General features: G+C 52.2%; 1 protein-coding gene across 1 annotated transcript in view; it reads left to right on the top strand.

Annotated features, from left to right (window-relative positions):
- Positions 1–19,116, top strand: part of bbs9 (Bardet-Biedl syndrome 9) — an 82,338-nt gene that overhangs the window by 28,878 nt on the left and 34,344 nt on the right. The window contains 5 exon segments of the mRNA XM_055503345.1: positions 21–116; positions 226–398; positions 681–833; positions 15,751–15,933; positions 17,933–18,179. Of these exon segments, the coding sequence (XP_055359320.1) occupies positions 21–116; positions 226–398; positions 681–833; positions 15,751–15,933; positions 17,933–18,179 (852 nt within the window).

Here is a 19,116-nt window from a genome sequence, read left to right as displayed (position 1 = left end):
CTGACTTTCTGTCTCTGCAGAGTTTTCAGCTACATCTGAAGATAAGGATGGGAACAGTCTGGCTTTCCAGTTCCTGGCAGGAGCCAAGGTCACTGTGCAGGCCTCCAAGTCGTCCCGTGAGTCTGACTGCAGGTTTCCATGACACCAGGAGGGTCCACTTGCAGCGCTGCTGCCTTAAACACAGATCATGGTGTAAGTGAGTCTCTCCGCATGCTTGTTTGGCAGAGCGCTACCGGGTTCAGAGTGACAGCTTTGAAGACATGTGGCTGGTGGTGAAGGAGCTGGTTCAGAGGTTCAACCAGCATTTCTCCAAAGCGGGAGTCAAAGACTTCAAGAAGAGCTTCAGCGGGCCACTCCCACTGCAGGACTACTTCCTGTCTGTGGACCATCACTTCGAGGTGCTCACACACACGCACACAAACACACACACACGCACACAAACACGCACACACACACGCACACAAACACACACACACACCTACTGTAGCTTTAGCTGGGCTAAATAGCTTCATCGTATCTTTATCCTTTTGTAAATCACATTTGCTGTAGCTCTGGGATTTTTACTCTGGGAAATGTCTCGGGACTTTACTTCATGGCAAAGAAAAGTCCCAGGAACCTAAGCCGATCTTCAGGATTCATTTTTTGAGCGTAGCCCTGACGTGTGTGTTGCTGTGTGTTAGCTGCGCGTCGGTGCTCAGCAGTACCAGGACCTGCTGTCGGAGCGGGCGGTCCAGTTCAGAGCCATCCAGCGCCGCCTGCTGACCCGCTTCAAAGACAAAACCCCGGCGCCCCTGCAGAACCTGGACACCCTGCTCGACGCCACCTACAGCCAGGTCAGACGCTGCACACACCCTCCAACAGCCTTGATGCAGATGAACGCGGGAAAAAACAGCAGCTCTTTTTAGCTGTAGACTTGAAGGTGAATTGTGCCTCAGAGAGTTTGTGTTTTGTTAAACCTAATACGGCGATGACGTATTAGTGCAGATTTACAGTGTGGGAGCAGCATCCTGCTGATTTATGGTCTTGCTTGCTCAAGGTGATTAACTGGGAGCTCACGCCCAGTCGGACGCGCTCACACAACAGAGTATATTGAAGCAAGCGTGAAGTCACACTGGTCTAAACCGATACAACCTGGACCTGCGTGCTCACGGGTAGTCACCGCGGCTGAGGTCCGAATGAAGCCGGTTTACAGCCGCTAAGCTCGTCTCAGCCTTTGTTTAACATTCGCATTTCGCCGGTGATGGTTCCTTTCTCCTGCTGTTTACTCCAGCAGCAGCGGATCCTTGATCCGCTGCGCCGTCCATTAGCTTCTCGTTAGCGTCGCCAGGCAACGTGACATCATCCGCTCATTAGCTGTGAAAGCTGTCAGTACGTCACCGCCGGCCTCTGATCGGAGCCACGCGCTCCAACTGTACATTCACTCAAGCATATTAACGCTGAGCGTTCAGGGACACGGTTGGAGTACAGAGAGGCAAAAAATGAGCTGGGTGAAGTTCATAATGCCGTTCTAAGCCAAATAAACAGCGCTCACCCTGCGTGGGCTCGCTCTCCGCCAGAATAAACTATCAAGGAGTGGGGTTCAAACATGTTAATACGCTTGCTCTCTTTAACGTATTCTGCCTCATCAGCTCAATCGGCTGCGTAGTGATCACACTTCGTCAGCAGCGTTTTATTTCCTGCTGCAGTAGCATCTGCTACGACCCTGCCAGAGAGAAAACCCCAGACCTCCACACAGACCCTCCAACTTCAGCAGAGGTCTGCTACAGCAAATCAGAAGCTGTTTCTATTCAGATGACAGTGGCCACTGTTGATCTGTGGCGTCTGGGCTGTAAACGCCTTCAACATAAACACTGGTTTGTTCTACTGATGGGACTCCTACATTCAAGGAAACCACCAAATCTCTGTGACGTTAGGATCAGCATTCCCATAGCTGTAGTGACCTCTGACCTCTCCGGCACTGACAGCAACAGATTAGCGTGGGGTTCATTAAAGGTCAGCAGGGCGGCGTAGCGGCAGAAGCTGTCGCTGTAAACGGATCCAAAGCTTTGACAGAAGCCACGCGTTACCAGATATTCACTGCTATGAACTTTGTCTCCATTGAAATTCAGACTCCTGACTTTCGATCTGCAGCTCGACTCACCCGTCAAAGTGCCATTATCTCACGCGCTGGTTAGCGCTGTGTGATGAGCAGTAATGCCCTCTGCTATCACTCCTGTCCATCACCGTCCGGCCTCTCTCTCTGTTCTGTTTTCCCTCCTTCCCGCCATCCAGCGGCTCGTATGCGGGAAGTTTCTGACACATTATACACTCTGTAATGTATACACACCCGCCATAATGGAGGCTATCGATGGTTGGTCGGAAGAGTGATGAATATATCGAATTAATAATTCATGTCCGTGTTAGGAGTCATGCTGCAGAGGCCAGCTCAGCAGTTTGGCTCCGTACAAAGCATCACATCTTCATTTAGTAGAATGATATCAAATGTGCCTTTCTTTGACAGAGTGAATTCTTTTAGCTTCATTCGTTTTTCATTAGTTGCATTGAACACCTTTAGTTCAGTGACAAATGTCCCAGTGCTGTGGACCTGTTTCTTCTGCGGCTCCAGCAGCTCGGACGACGCTCACCGTGGACCGGGTGGTGCCCGATGTCTGTTTAGAAAGTAGAAACCTGGATGTTTACCTCGTGGAGTTCAAGGCTCAGTGAAAGCAATCGCCCCGTTGTTCAAATGGCCAAAGAATGTGCTGGTGAACTGGGCACCTCTTTCACTTGGGCCAGGAGGAATGTCTGCTGGCTTCAGGGTTTCGGCATCGGTCTTGGGTGATGGGGGGATTTCCCTCTCGTTAGCGACGCTGTCTCCAGATGCAGCGAACGGCCATCGCCGATGAGCCGTCAGAGATAAGAAGAACGAGGTCCCAGCGAGAATCCTCTGCGGTCGGCCGTGCAGTTATGCAGCAGCAGATAATATTTCCATTGTTCCTGCTGCCTTTATGGGTCTATATTTTATTCATGAATTCCTAAGAGCTAGTGAGCCACATCTGAATATATATGTGCATACGTGTGAGCGCAGAAACTTTTTCATCTGCTGACCACAGTGGCTGCATTCCAAAATACACCCGGTGTTTGAACCAGTTGACCAGCCTAATATGATTGATGACTTTCAGAGTAAGAGCCATGAATGATTGTTTGTTACGTGTCAAAGTGGAGAGGCCCAACCAGTTACGCACAGACGTTCCCAGTTGGACGCTGGTGCAGGTTATACGTGAGCTCTTTCACCTCCCTCCCTTGTCATCATGCCTGTAGCCCCTGTGTTTTACTCTTCCCTCTAACTGGTGCTTGAGTAATCTGTGTCAGACAGGGGTTGATTGCTAAACCCCTCTGAACTGTCAATCAAGACATAAAAATTAAAAGCTCTACAAGGAGTTAGTAGAAATGGATGAGAAGAGGCCAAAGGGGCAGAATAGGGGAGTGAGGCTTTTGAGTTTCCATAAATATTTCTCCCGGCACCGTTTCCTCAGGAGGTGAAACGTCCGTCGTTTGTTAGTATTAGCATTAGCGCTGGGCTAGCGAGCGCTAGTCTGGGCGGCGGTGGGGGGACCGGGAGCCGGGTCGGACCGAGCCTCCCTGTAATTACGAGTTCAAACGCTGGAAGGGGCCGGCTCGCTGACTGACGGGGTGACTGACAGGCCGTGCAGGGTCCAAGCAGGGCCCCTAATGGAGGCTTCTGGTCGACAGCTGCTTGATTTATCTGGCCCCAAATGGAGCTAAACACAGATTCCACTGTGGAGCGCTGCACCACACCACCAGCACACAGGCCGTGTGTTAGAGCAGGAAGTGCCGCTTTCTGCTCTCGTCCAAAAGACGAGCAGAATGCGACCCCACCACTTAATAACCCACGTGTCTGTAGGCACAAGGTAGTCCAGCCATTGTGTTGGCTGTGTGTGTGTGTGTGTGTGTGTGTGTGTGTGTGTGTGTGTGTGTGTGTGTGTGTGTGTGTGTTTGTTTGTGCTCGTGTTTGTACGCGTGCGTGTGCATGCTCTGTGTGTTCGGAGGTTCCTCTCCTGCTGTTTACTCTCTCTCTCTCTCTCTCTCTCTCTCTCTCTCTCTCTCTCTCTCTCTCGGGAAGTCCAGGGGCCGGTGGTCTGGTTTGTTTTTGCTCAGACAGTCTGTTTATGTGACCGCCTGTCTTATCAATGAGAGGCTGTCTTTCATTGCGCTGACTTACACTAAGTGTTCTGTGTGTGTGATGGTGGCGATCTGTCTCCTGGGTGTGGGGTTTGTCTTTAAATCTTACCACCAGGACCCACAGCAAAGCACACGCACACCTCCACACACACACAGGTGTTTGCCTGAAGGCACTTCAGCCAATAAAAATGTATTTTCCTTTAATATTCCACATCCAATTTGCTTCTGTTTGCTTTCATTGCGTCATGGTGCAGTTCCTGGGTTCGATCCATAGTCTCAAGCCTTTCTAGCAGCTTTCAGCTCATTGTTTTGTTTCAGATATGAGAAATTGTGTAATTGATCTTTTGTACTTGTCAGAGTTAACCAAAAAGACGTGAGTGTCTCACACCAGAAGCTCAGTGAAATAGCTTCTACACGTGAGTCCTACATGTACATATTTATATTTAACCATTTTATCAGATTTTCAATAAAACACAATTAAGCAGTTACTTTCTTCAAACCGTTCCTTCCTGAAATTAGACTTTTCACCGTTTTTCTTTTCTAACTTTATTTTCCTGTACATCTAATCCCTCCATTCTGCTCCAGTAGTTCATGAAAAGCTCTCATCTGTTCTGATCAGGCTCATCTTCCTCGATGGAGCTGTGCTTCTCAGTCTGGCTTGAATTTCTCTTAAATCATTCAGTCTTGGTCAGGGTGACTTTCATTTTACAGTTTTATCAGGTTCAGGCTCATTAAATGCCACAGCTGCTGAGGACAGGATAACACAGCAGTTCGGGTCGGGTCAGGAATAATTTAGACAGAGCCATGAAGAATCGGTACTGGTCCTTATCAGCAGACATGGATGACCTGCCAGAGGATTTCCTCATAGATGTGGTGAAGCGGGAGGGGACCTTATTATTAACACATGGATGTGGTCTGGGATGGAAATCAGACTCGCATATACTGCACCAAACGTAAAGACATGGAAATATGCACAGATGGAATGAGGGAGTGGAAAACGAGAGAACTAACTGAAGTACAAGAGATACAGATGGAAATACTAAGAGATTAGGAAATGGAAAGACAAATGCAAAAACAGAAACTCAAGAAGCCAAAGCCACGGAACAAGACATGGAAGCAGGATATAAACCCAGAGCATCTCTGTTTAGCCTCGTTAATGATGCAGAAGGAGTAACACAAAGCAGACCGTTGCAGAAGGTGAGGGACAGATGTACATCAGTCCAGTTGTGTCACAGGAAAGACAGACTGAGCAGGCTGCAGATACAGACGCACGTTAGCATTAGCCGTCGTAGCATCAACAGCTGGGGGACGAGGCAGATGGAGCCCTTCCTGCCTCTGAAGCCACAGCTCAAAGAATCAAAGCAGATCTGACTTTTATTGTCGCTTTCATTTTTTCATTGATCTCCTTTTATGTGTCTTCTGTCTGTTCTGCAAATGACAGAGTGATGCGATGTCTTCATGATGCCACAGAGCTCGAAGCTGAATTTATTACGTCCAGACTTAAACTGAAGAAGCACAAGGGTTAAGACTGAACAAACCCAGAGCAGAAGGAAACAATCAAAGGCCTGAGAAATAAACACGGAATAAATGAAAGAAGGAAAACACTGATTAAACTGAAACGTTCATCAAAGTTTGACCTTTGAATCTGTTATGAAAATGTTTCCCACCGTACTTAGCACATCATTTCTCACTGTGTCCTGTTGCTGGGCTCCATGCAGAGGTTTAATAAGTCGTCCATGTGGGAGAGCTGTCGCACAGGGAGAAGATTAGAGAATCTGAGATTATCCACTCAAGCTTTTTCCCCGCAGCTTTAATTAAGCGTCTCATTGTCCGGCGTTCCTGAGACGAGGACCCCGAGCTGGGAAATATGTCCGCCAGCCGGTGCCGGCCGGTACGAGCGGTTCCGCCCGGTACGAGGTGATGCCGCCCGGTACGAGGTGATGCCGCCCGGTACGGCCGGTGCCGCCCGGTACGAGCCGGTGCCGCCCGGTACGAGGTGATGCCGCCCGGTACGAGGTGATGCCGCCCGGTACGAGGTGATGCCGCCCGGTACGACCGGTGCCGCCCGGTACGAGCCGGTGCCGCCCGGTACGAGGTGATGCCGCCCGGTACGAGCCGGTGCCGCCCGGTACGAGGTGATGCCGCCCGGTACGACCGGTGCCGCCCGGTACGACCGGTGCCGCCCGGTACGAGCCGGTGCCGCCCGGTACGAGGTGATGCCGCCCGGTACGACCGGTGCCGGCCGGTACGAGCACTGGTACTGGTGAGGACCCCGTGCCACGGTTGCTCCTATGGCAGACGTTTGGACCGTGTCGGACGCGATGCGGTCACGTCAGGGTGCTGTTTACATTGTGCTGTGGCCGAGCAACCTTTTGTTTGGGCGTAGAGTAAATGAAATCAGCTCCACAGCTCGTAAGACAACGTGTGGTGTACGCCCGCCCGGTACGAGGTGATGCCGCCCGGTACGACCGGTGCCGCCCGGTACGAGCCGGTGCCGCCCGGTACGAGGTGATGCCGCCCGGTACGAGCCGGTGCCGCCCGGTACGAGGTGATGCCGCCCGGTACGAGCCGGTGCCGCCCGGTACGAGGTGATGCCGCCCGGTACGGCCGGTGCCGCCCGGTACGAGGTGATGCCCGCCCGGTACGAGGTGATGCCGCCCGGTACGGCCGGTGCCGCCCGGTACGAGGTGATGCCGCCCGGTACGAGGTGATGCCGCCCGGTACGAGGTGATGCCGCCCGGTACGACCGGTGCCGGCCGGTACGAGCACTGGTACTGGTGAGGACCCTGTGCCACGGTTGCTCCTATGGCAGACGTTTGGACCGTGTCGGACGCGATGCGGTCGCGTCAGGGTGCTGTTTACATTGTGCTGTGGCCGAGCAACCTTTTGTTTGGGCGTAGAGTAAATGAAATCAGCTCCACAGCTCGTAAGACAACGTGTGGTGTTCGCCCGCCCGGTACGAGGTGATGCCGCCCGGTACGACCGGTGCCGCCCGGTACGAGGTGATGCCGCCCGGTACGAGCCGGTGCCGCCCGGTACGAGGTGATGCCGCCCGGTACGGCCGGTGCCGCCCGGTACGAGGTGATGCCGCCCGGTACGAGGTGATGCCGCCCGGTACGACCGGTGCCGCCCGGTACGAGCGGTTCCGCCCGGTACGAGGTGATGCCGCCCGGTACGACCGGTGCCGGCCGGTACGAGCACTGGTACTGGTGAGGACCCCGTGCCACGGTTGCTCCTATGGCAGACGTTTGGACCGTGTCGGACGCGATGCGGTCGCGTCAGGGTGCTGTTTACATTGTGCTGTGGCCGAGCAACCTTTTGTTTGGGCGTAGAGTAAATGAAATCAGCTCCACAGCTCGTAAGACAACGTGTGGTGTTTGATGCTGTCGGCCGTGGCGACCACAGGCTGTAAACTCCTTGGCTCTCAGTGACGTTATGAGTGTTATGAATGTTCTCTGGTCTACAGCAGCGAAGGTGGAACTAAGGAAGAAAGAACAGCAAAGTCCCAGTTGGTGTGTTCTTCCGCTGGGACGTAAACATCACAGCGTCCTGTAAACGTTGCACCCAACTATAGATGTGATGGTGTCACTTTAAACTCTGCACACGTTCCTGCTGGAACAATGATCCCTGTGTGACTGCAGCACGGGTGTCGTGTGGTCTGTGTGAATGGAAGCCATCCTCAGCCTCTAATAAACTGGAACAGTGGAGACGGCACATGTGCATTGAGAGCTGTATCTAATGGATTGGAGGCACGGACTGGAAAACATTTGTGTGTGTTTATGTTTCTGCTGTAATGAGCAGATCCTGTGAAGTGTAGAAGTGTAGGAGGAGGAAAGGTTTCCAGATCTGCAGCATCAGTTGTTTGGTGACATAAAGCTTTTCACATACAGAGGAAAACGTCTGCCCGGTGTGACCGAGAACATGGGGCTAGTTCGGATGAGCTGCCTTTAACCTCAGACCCGGTCTCATGAACGCGTGTGTGTGTGTGTGTGTGTGTGTGTGTGTGTGTGTGTGTGTGTGTGTGTGTGTGTGTGTGTGTGTGTGTGTGTGTGTGTGTGTGTGTGTGTGTGTGTGTGCGTGTGCGCGTGTGCGTGTGCGTGCGTGCGTGTAAACACATGTTTCCTAGTGAGTAGCTGCGTGTCTGTCTTGACATGAATGAAGACATCTTCTGTTACCAAACCACCAAATCCATGTGTTGTTGGACTTTTCAGCTCAATCCTTGCTAAGAATCATATTAAGGAGAGCATCACGTCTGGCTGCTGCATTTCCATCATGTGAAGTGGGATTTAACTCAGCTGTGCGTGTTTATAGTCACATAGACTTAGAAGTAGACTTAAAAGTAACTAGTCAACTAACAAAGCAGAAGCAGTGTGTGACTGTTGCTTTAGCCTCTGATACCCAAAGAAACGAGTGTAACAAAAACCAACAGATCATCATGAAACAGAAGTTATTGTAATTCAAGGAAAAATGATTTGCATAACAGAGATGCAGGGGAGGAGAGAAAGTGGGAAACAGGTGAAACAAAGCACAAACTAGTTTAGATCTGTGTGTGTGTGTGTGTGTGTGTGTGTGTGTGTGTGTGTGTGTGTGTGTGTGTGTGTGTGTGTGTGTGTGTGTGTGTGTGTGTGTGTGTGTGTGTGCGTGCGTGTGTGTGTACAGCCTGGGAGGTTAGTGTGAACTGTTAATGACAGACTGTGTGTGTGTGTGTGTGTGTGTGTGTGTGTGTGTGTGTGTGTGTGTGTGTGTGTGTGTGTGTGTGTGTGTGTGTGTGTGTGTGCGTGCGTGTGTGTGTACAGCCTGGGAGGTTAGTGTGAACTGTTAATGACAGACTGTGTGTGTGTGTGTGTGTGTGTGTGTGTGTGTGTGTGTGTGTGTGTGTGTGTGTGTGTGTGTGTGTGTGTGTGTAATGAGTAGAGAAAAAGGTTCTGTGTGATTATAGGCTTCTCCTCACGACCAGAGAGACTAAATATGGCTTCAGACTAAACACTGCCCCTACACACACACACACACAGACACACACATGCTCACGCACCACAGACCACATACACATTGGCAACATACAGCACATATAAAGAGAAAGGTCTAAAAATAACCTGAAGATATTTTTATGATCAGGCAGCTCATGGCTTATCTATGTTGTGTGTGTCTGTGTTATATTGGCTGGAAGTGAAGCAAACAGTCCAACACAGGTGAGAAGCTGAACAACCAGAAGGACCATGCTGAAAGGTTGTTTAGCTGTTTACATTCTTAGATACTAATATGCTGCATTTATTACTAAATGTAAACATCAAACAAATGTCTGAAGACACGTTACCAGTGGCGTAAAACCTCACAGACCAGCAGCAAAGCCCACGAGCAGCACCAGGAAGAAGCAGGCGGGCGGTGGTCGTCCCTCGACCGGCTGCAGGGAGACGAGAACATGAGCAGCAGACGTGGTTCCAGCAAAGACACAGCAGAAATATAACAAGGCCGTGCAGTGGCTCAGCCAGGACAAAAGAAACGGGCTGCAGCAGTAATAAATGTAATGACCGCACGTTCAAGCACCCACCAGGGAGAAGGAACGACTCTCATCAGGCTGGAGGTTGGAGCCAGATGCTGCTTAGAGCAGAAAACCAGCTTCTGCTCAGCTCCCACTCTGAATATGAAACATTAACCAGGGAAGAAAATAAACAGGTTTAAAGGTGAGGAGTTCTTTTCTCTCATGTATTTATAGCTTTATTCAAGGTGTAGAGGATAATGTGTGTTGCAGCTGGGGAGGAGCAAACACACACACACACACACACACACACTAACAGCTCTCAGCAGCTGCTCTGCTAAAGCAGCATCACATCATGTGCTATTAATACAGTCTCACCTCACATTCTCTGGGAGGTTGTGTGAGAGTGTTTGCATCAACCTGACGCAGCCTGAACTGATTTGGACGCCTTGCTTCAGGGAGCATGAGCGCTGATCTCTTTGACCTTTGACCTGCACCTCACTTCTGAACAGCTGCATCGACACTTTACGAGGTGTGTGCGTGCGTGCGTGCGTGCGTGCGTGTGGTTGTGAGCGACGTCCTCCTCCTTCACCTGGTCTGACCTCCTCTGTCCAGATGTTACCAGCTGTTCAGCCCACTTTGATTAGAGAATTACAGCAGATTAGGACAGCTCACATACTGTAGACTGTAGACTGAGGACCAGAAGTTGTTGACGTAGTTTTGGATGTGACTGGACTGGAGCGCATGACCTTTAAAAGTTAAATAGCTCTAAACATAAAAATCCCGCTGACCGCCTGAAAAACCCTTGTGCGAGTGTTGTCCTGGTGAAACGTGAGACTCGTGCTGCCCGTTACCTGCGATCGCTTTCACACAGAGCTGGACGCTTCTGGGAGTGAGACATTCTGTGGGCTCAGCCCGACCCGCCCAGAACCCCTCACTGCTCCTCCACGCAGCTGGACTGAGCGAAGCCCCTCATTAGCCCGCTGCTGGGTGGGCCCGGACGCAGCCGCGGAGCCAGTGTGTTGTCTTAGGTCACACAGAGGCTGTGGAGGTCGGAGCTGGGGCTCTGCCTGGGTGTAAATCCCAGGCTGGGTGTCACTGTGGTGGGACACCCTCTGTAATTTAGTCCCCTGCACTCTCTGGGGCCTCCGTCCTGAGGACCACCAGCACACTCCAGCTCCAGTGTTGATGTGTGTGTGTGTGCGTGTGTGTGTGTGTGCGTGTGTGTGTTTGTGCGCGTGCGTGTGTGTGTGTGTGTGTGTGTGTGTGCGTGCGCGTGTGTGTGCGCGTGTGTGTTGGCGTGTGTGCGTGTGTGTGTGTGTGTGTGCGTGCGTGCGTGCGTGTGTGTGCGCGTGCGTGTGTGTGCGTGTGTGTGCGTGTGTGTGTTTTTGTGCGTGTGTGTGCATGTGTGTGTTGGCGTGTGTGTGTGCGTGCGTGCGTGCGTGTGTGTGCGCGTGCGTGCGTGTGTGTGCGTGTGTGTGCGTGTGTGTGTGTTTTGTGCGTGTGTGTGCGTGTGTGTGTTGGCGTGTGTGTGTGTGTGCGTGTGTGTGTGTGTTTTTGTGCGTGTGTGTGCGTGTGTGTGCGTGCGTGCGCGTGTGTGTTGGCGTGTGTGCGTGTGTGTGTGTGTGTGTGTGTGTGTGCGCCTGCGTGCGTGTGTGTGTTGGCGTGTGTGTGTTTTTGTGCGTGTGTGTGCGTGTGTGCGTGTGTGTGTTGGCGTGTGTGTGTGTGTGTGTGTGTTTTTGTGCGTGTGTGTGCGTGTGTGTGCGTGCGCGTGTGTGTGTGTGTGTGTGCGTGTGCGTGCGTGTGTGTGCGCGTGCGTGCGTGTGTGTGCGTGTGTGTGTGCGTGTGTGTGTGTGTGTTTTTGTGCGTGTGTGTGTTGGCGTGTGTGTGTGTGTGTGTGCGTGTGTGTGTGTGTTTTTGTGCGTGTGTGTGCGTGCGTGCGTGCGCGTGTGTGTTGGCGTGTGTGCGTGTGTGTGTGTGTGTGTGTGCGCCTGCGTGCGTGTGTGTGTTGGCGTGTGTGTGTTTTTGTGCGTGTGTGTGCGTGTGTGTGTGCGTGTGTGTGCGTGTGTGTGTGTGCGTGTGTGTGTTGCTGCTCTTTGGCCGCTGGCTTGTTCGTGCTGCCTGTGCTTCAGACAGACGTATGGATGGAGACCTGAAGGAGGGGAGTCCAGTGATGGAGGACAGTGGGTCTCTGACGTCAGTGAGACTGAAGCTCTGTTCCTCTCTCGCCTCATAAATCACGCCGCCACGTTTACGACTGTTAAAGCCTCTGACGGCTCTGTCAGCTTTCACTTCTTCCCAAAAGCCCCGTTTTCTAACATTTTAGCCATTTATCGCCTCAGAATTATCGAGCTGAAGGTCTTTCATGGAATTTGTGCCTTTATCTTGTTTTCTCCCAACCTGCTTCCCATGAAAGAGACATGATTTCATCTCCGAGCTCTCCAACATTCTTGTTACTGTAGCTGTGGTTTTAGCTTCAGGCTAAATGCAGCTTCACCTGTTTCACCTGTTTCACCCTCCACCGTCCTCCGTCTCAGCGTCTTTGTCCTTTTTGAGCCTTAACGACCTTCTTGGGACTCAATCCCTCACTTTGCGTTACTGCCTGTCCTCTCTGTCAGTATCAGCTGATCAGCAGCAGACAGATAGCGCTATCAGTATTGTGTGTCTGTGTTTGCTTTGAACGTCAGCTGATTGCTCTGTCTCCGTCGTCTGCCGTTGTTTACGTCTCTTCATCTGGAAGAGAAACAAACAGCGCTCTCACCCTCAGATCACGCTCTGATGAAGGCAGCGCCTTCTTCTCTGTCTGCAGGTGTTTGGTTCCACAGTGTGACTGAGGGAACGTGCTCCTGAGCCTGTGACACATTTATTACTTTGTGTAACTGGATCTTCCTGTCAGTCAGGAAATGGACTCTGTGATTCCAGCCCGAGAAACGCTGAGTCCCGACACACATTTAGTGTTTGACTCCTTCTCCTGCGCCTCAGTGAAAGCTTCTCCGACCTCATCCTCTTCATCTTCCTCATCCTCCTCGTCTTCTTCATCCTCCTCATGCCCTTCATCCACCTCATCTTCCTCATCCCTCTCATCTTACTCATCCTCCTCACAGTCGCCTTGTTCTCTTTTACACTACCGTGCGTGCGTGCGTGCGTGCATGTATGTGAGTGCACGTGAGGCTTGGCGTCCATCCACGCTTCTTGCTGTGGCTGACTCAGGAAACGTCTCATCTGTCTTCACTTACACAGACTGTGGGGTTTGTGTCTCTACTAATCTTTTTTCCTTTTTGCTGCCACTTTGATCCACTTGTGATTTTCACTTCCGTCACTTGTGTCTGTGTCCATGTTTTAGGAAGGGTGCAGTGTCAGAGAGGTTTCCTCATTTAAGAACATTAGTGGCCTGTATCTCATCTGTTTTCTAGTGACTTTAGGTAAAACGACCTCACGCCCAAACAGCTTCATTCAGCTCCACCGTGGCCTCGTTCAGCCTTTGACTGACGGAGCTTACAGGCCAATCAGCAGTGATTAGCTCAAGGGCTGTTGGGAAACGAGCAGGCAGTAGCACATCTGGGCTGGAAGCGACTGTCGTCCTGGAATAAGCCACCAGGACCATCCAGAACCGGGATCGGGTGTGTGATCACATTCAGCATCGTTCGATCATTCAGACTATTTCTGCCGAACCTGAAGGCTCATAATAAACACTTGGCTAATTTGGAGCCGTTCAGCCTGTAGGGTTCTCTTCTCTGGTTCCTCCACATGTCGCTGTGGCCTCAGAGAAATGACTTCATTTTAACCACAGCCGCAGGTTTGTGTGTGTGTGTGTGTGTGTGTGTGTGTGTGTGTGTGTGTGTGTGTGTGTGTGTGTGTGTGTGTGTGTGTGTGTGTGTGTGTGTGCGTGCGTGCGTGCGTGCGTGCGTGCGTGCGTGCGTGCGTGCGTGCGTGCGTGCGTGCGTGCGTGCGTGCGTGCGTGCGTGCGTGCGTGCGTGCGTGCGTGCGTGTGTGTGTGTGTGCTCTGTCATGCATTTTCCATAGATAAGGCTCGTGTGCTCCGTGTCCTCCTGGTCCATGTGCACGTCTATGAATTTCTGCGTGAATATACAAACACGGCTGTTTGTTTGTCTGTGTGAGGTTTGTAACCACATAAAGCTGTTGTTTGGAGAGACAAAAGAGGAACATTTAATCGCGTTTTCCTTTTCATTCCACACATTTTTAAGCCTCTTTCAGAGCTGATGTGTGAATTACTGGGTGGCAGGAACACTGTCACACTTTGTTGTTGAGATGTACACCAGAGAGTAAGATGCTGATGAATGTCCCTTTATGTAGGTAGAATAAAGCCCATATTTTATTGCAGACGTGTCACGAGGTCGTGGCCCCATCAGTGTCTCCTGCAGGTTGTTTAAGGTCACCACCAGTTCAGCTAATACCTAGTCTCTGTGCGAGTCTGAGTGTGCAAACGTATTCACATGTTCTAATACCAGTGTGTGTGTGTGTGTGTGTGTGTGTGTGTGTGTGTGTGTGTGTGTGTGTGTGTGTGTGTGTGTGTGTCCATCCAATCTAAATGTGTCTTTGTGTTCTCTCAGCTGGCATCAATCAGAGAGTGTGTGGAGCCGAGCTGCTGCCAACAATGGAGCCCTTCACTGCACCCTTTTATCAGTGCACACACACTTTCACAGACTGGCGTGCGTGCGTGCGTGCGTGCGTGCGTGCGTGCGTGCGTGCGTGCGTGCGTGCGTGCGTGCGTGCGTGCGTGCGTGCGTGCGTGCATGAAAGTAAAGGATTCTGCCTGTCTTTGTTTTCAGGAGCAGCAAGTTTACACCTTGACTCTGCTACAGCTACAAAGATCCTTAATTCAGTTTATGTGTTTGTTTTACTGTGTTAGAACAGATGTAATGTACAGATTCACATAGAAACCTGACACAGTGGAGAGGAGAAGCGGTCCCCAACCATTTTTGTCTTTACGATTTATATGACAAAACAAAATGTTACAACCGGCATAAAACCAGGTATTTTCTAAATAATCTCCAGTCAGCGAAGCAGAGACGTCATTGCCTCATTGGAGCCGGTTGCTGCATAGCAGGCTCAGTGTGTGGGAACGTGAAGGTGAAAGGATCTATGTTCCAGTTTTCATGTGCATATTTCCAATCAGTGTCTAAAAGGCATGAGTTGTCATCATCAACTCATGATCCGTGATTCAGAGGAAGCGTCTGAGACGACGGTATGTGCGTGAGCGCAGCCTGTAGCTGTAGTCTGAGGGCGGCCTGGCTTAAATCTGACATGCACTCACTCACTTGACTTCAGACTCACATCTCTGTTTGTGTAGTATCAGATATCGAGCACTGAATCCATTTGTCAACAAACTGCTGCCGTACGTTGGTGCTCAGGCCTGAGATTCATCCAAAAACACGCGGGTCCATTAGACCCAGATCTGCTTTCACCTCCCCTTGCTCGCTCCCTCGCTCGCTCTTGCTCGGCCTCCCTTCCCTCCCGTCTCTCCTTTCCCTCCTTCTCGCGTCTGGCTTGTCCTTTCTTGTCCTCCTCCCCGTGCATCTTGCTCTGTCATCACTTATTTGTGCTCCTCTGCTCATCTCACTCCTCTGTTGTTGGAATGATGGAGTCCATGACCTCCGGCTGGAGGTCAAAGTTCACCTGGTGCCACCACAGCTTGTCATTCAAGCATTCACTCACTGTTCTGCGCCTTGTACTTAAGAAAATCTAGGAAAGTGCTGCTTTACAGCATTCAAGGCATCCAGGCATCAGAACTGGTGCTCATGTCTATATGCTGCAGTTTGTTCACACTGACCTTTAGCCTCCTGCTTCACTTAATCTGCTGACAACAAAGTCATTGCACTCAGATGCGTTTGGGTGCTCACTGTAAAAACTAGAGCAATGTCGTCATGTCGCTGATCCTCATCGCGTCTCACACTGCATCCAAACAACACAAGGAAAGACATTCTGTCAGAACAACCTGGGTGTGAACATAAGGGATCTGAGTCGTTGGACAGAATCCAGGATGTGCTCTGTTCAGGCCTGGAGTCCCACAGAGACCGTCTAGCTGGCGCTCCTGGGCCCTTCCAAGCACTGACGGCTCCTCTCTCCTGCAGGTCATGACCCTGGCAGAGGCAGCGGAGGAGAACCGGCTGCAGCTGGAGGAGGCCTTCGTGCGGCTGCGGAGCGCGACCCACCTGCTGGTGCTGCTGCTGACGCTGTGGCAGGGCCTGACCCCCGACCAGAGCGCCATCCTGGAGGCCACGCTGCTGCCGCTGCTGCAGGACACGCCACAGCTGGTACGCACACCAGGTCGGACTGGGCGCGGACCCGGGGCCCGGCCTGGCTTTAGAGCTGCTCCGTAGCTACAGTCAGACCGAGCCTCTGATCAGACCCTGAACCCCTCGTTACCACTCGGTCTATTTGCGGCCTCACGCTCCCACAAACGTGAGGCCACTGATTGTGGACAGAAATAGCTTGAAGCGCCACGGGGGGCTGTGGATCAAAGTGGGTGTTGTTCTAAAGTGGATTATTGGCATTAGGTGAATTATCATTAATCAGGGTCACGTCCACAACATCAGGGCAAACAGGTGGAGTGAGGGTCTATTTTCAGGCTGAAGCCTGGACGGAGTCGCAGCTCCTTTTACTGCTGAACTCAGAAGTATCTCGTAGTTCTGTCGCTCCAGCGTGAAGCCAGCTTTCACTAAAAGCATGAGCACTTGAGGTGTCAGAGTGGACATGCATCATCACACGCCCCAGCTTGACATTTGGCCTTTTGTGTGACCACACAGGTGAGTGAGAGTCGTTTCTTCCTCAGTGGAATGAATCTGAGGAATGTCATGGACAACAACAGGCCAGAGTGGAGGACTGAGGGGAGGGGAGGCGGGTGAGGGGGAGGGAGACTGGTGTCCCCCCCAACGCGTTTCTTCTTCGTCCCTTCCTCCCTCTTTTGTCTCTTCTCCAGCTGTCACTCAGCTTCTGACTCTGCTTCACCTCGTTGTATGAAGGTTGCTTCATATGGTCTCGGCTAAAAACTCCATAGAAACTGGTTTAAAACAGTAGAATACCATAAAAACATGTTTGAAACCCTCTCAGCTGAATCACATGTTTCTCTGGACTTGTTCCAGTATTTTTCTGGGCCACATCATTATAGTGATTTTCATATGAAACATACGGCGTCAGAGACTGAAGAGAACCCCTTCATGAACTGCAACCTGCTGCACGGGTCAATACGACACCGCGCTGGGGAAGAAAGGCTCATCATCACATGACATGAACGCGTGACCTCTTTACACAGATTCAGCACCTTCTGCTTGTTCATATGTGATCAGCACTAGTTCCAGATGCGTTTTCCACCGACGGGATGTGGAGATGATATTTGCCCCAGAAATGAACTCCACATTGTTCTCACGGAGCCGTAATTCCTGTTGCTGCTGAAATGACTTTTCCAGGACGGAACCTCAGCCCGTCTCAGGGAGACGTCCAAGGCCGTGCGCTGTCTTGGCCCATCGCTGCCAGTCGTAGCTGGTTTGTCTGCAGTCGGACCTAATGTTTCTGATGCTGAGCTGATGCAGAGCTTTCGTGTTGTCGGCCCGACTCGCAGGCCCGGGTCCAAAGCTCTGCTCCTTCCTGCCCGTCCCTCTCCTCATGAAGCATGGATGTGAAGACATTTACCCCTGCGCGTTTCCATAGAAACCTGCAGTAATGGCTGATAACGTGGTGAAGCATTGTTGTGGGAATAGGTCACTCTTCCTCCTCCTCCTCATCCTCCTCCACTGGCCTCTCTCATTTTCTCTCTCCACGTCTTCTGTCCTTCCTCTCATCTCATTGGTCCTGCTCTGTCCTCATATCTGCCTCCCCCTCTGTCATCATCTCATCCTCCTGACCTTCTCCACTCCCTCTCTCTCCATCTCCCCTGTCTCGCTCTGTGTCTCTGTCATCATCATTATAGGCCTGATTACCTGTCATTATGGCTCATTAGGGGCCTATCAGCGTAGCGGCAGGCGGGGGGGGGGGCGAGTGTGGGCAAGGAACCTGTCAACACGCCCTCAACCCCCAAAACCCCAACGCACCCGTCGCCCACGAGGCGGGTGTTTCAGGTCAGAGAGGTTCGGACCAGGTTTCTGAGCCACAGACGGCAGAAAATACGAGCGATAAGAGACGCGCCTCACATCCCTCCCGCCTGTGAGCGCCGGTTCCTCCCCTTCATTTCTAGGTTTTATTATTGCGTTGCTCTTTTGTAAATGTCAGGAAGGTCATTAGGTGCTCATTCAACCCTCCCTCCTCCTCCTCACTCAGGGCTGGGAGGAGAGCTGCGACGCCGCCGTGTCCCATCTGCTGCGGACCTGTCTGTCGCGGAGCCCCAAGGACCAGGCCACCGCTCTGGCCCAGGGGGGCGCCGTGCTGGGCCTGCCCCCCGACACCGCGCGCCTCAAGAAGCACATCGCTCTGCTGTGCGACCGCGTGGCCAAGGGAGGCCGCCTCAGCCTGGCCTCCGAGGCCCACGCGCTGGTTCCGGCCCAGCTCCAGAACCTGGCCGCCCCCGGTGAGTCCTGCTCCGGTCCTGCTGGAGTGACGCTGACGCTGAGGCTGAAGCTGAGGCTGAAGCTGAGGCTGACGCTGAGGCTGATGACTGAGGCTGAAGCTGAGGCTGAAGCTGAGGCTGACGCTGAGGCTGATGACTGATGACTGAGGCTGAAGCTGAGGCTGAGGCTGACGCTGACGCTGAGGCTGAGGCTGAAGCTGAGGCTGAAGCTGAGGCTGACGCTGAGGCTGATGACTGATGACTGAGGCTGAAGCTGAGGCTGAGGCTGACGTTGACGCTGACGCTGACGCTGAGGCTGAAGCTGAAGCTGAGGCTGAAGCTGAGGCTGACGCTGAGGCTGAGGCTGAAGCTGAGGCTGAAGCTGAGGCTGATGACTGATGACTGAGGCTGAGGCTGAGGCTGAAGCTGAGGCTGAAGCTGAGGCTGATGACTGATGACTGAGGCTGACGCTGAGGCTGATGACTGAGGCTGAGGCTGAAGCTGAAGCTGAGGCTGAAGCTGAGGCTGAGGCTGAAGCTGATGACTGATGACTGAGGCTGATGACTGAGGCTGATGACTGATGACTGAGGCTGACGCTGAGGCTGATGACTGATGACTGAGGCTGAAGCTGAGGCTGAAGCTGAAGCTGAGGCTGAAGCTGAGGCTGAAGCTGATGACTGAGGCTGAGGCTGAAGCTGAAGCTGAGGCTGAAGCTGAGGCTGATGACTGATGACTGAGGCTGAGGCTGAAGCTGAAGCTGACGCTGATGACTGATGACTGACGCTGATGACTGATGGCTGAGGCTGAAGCTGAAGCTGAGGCTGAGGCTGAGGCTGACGCTGATGACTGATGACTGAGGCTGATGACTGATGACTGAGGCTGAAGCTGAAGCTGAGGCTGAGGCTGAGGCTGATGACTGATGGCTGATGACTGATGACTGAGGCTGAGGCTGAGGCTG

This window comes from Betta splendens, chromosome 16 (genome assembly GCF_900634795.4).
Source record: "Betta splendens chromosome 16, fBetSpl5.4, whole genome shotgun sequence".
NCBI classification, from domain to species: domain Eukaryota; kingdom Metazoa; phylum Chordata; class Actinopteri; order Anabantiformes; family Osphronemidae; genus Betta; species Betta splendens.
This window is presented reverse-complemented; position numbering and strand designations above follow the sequence as displayed.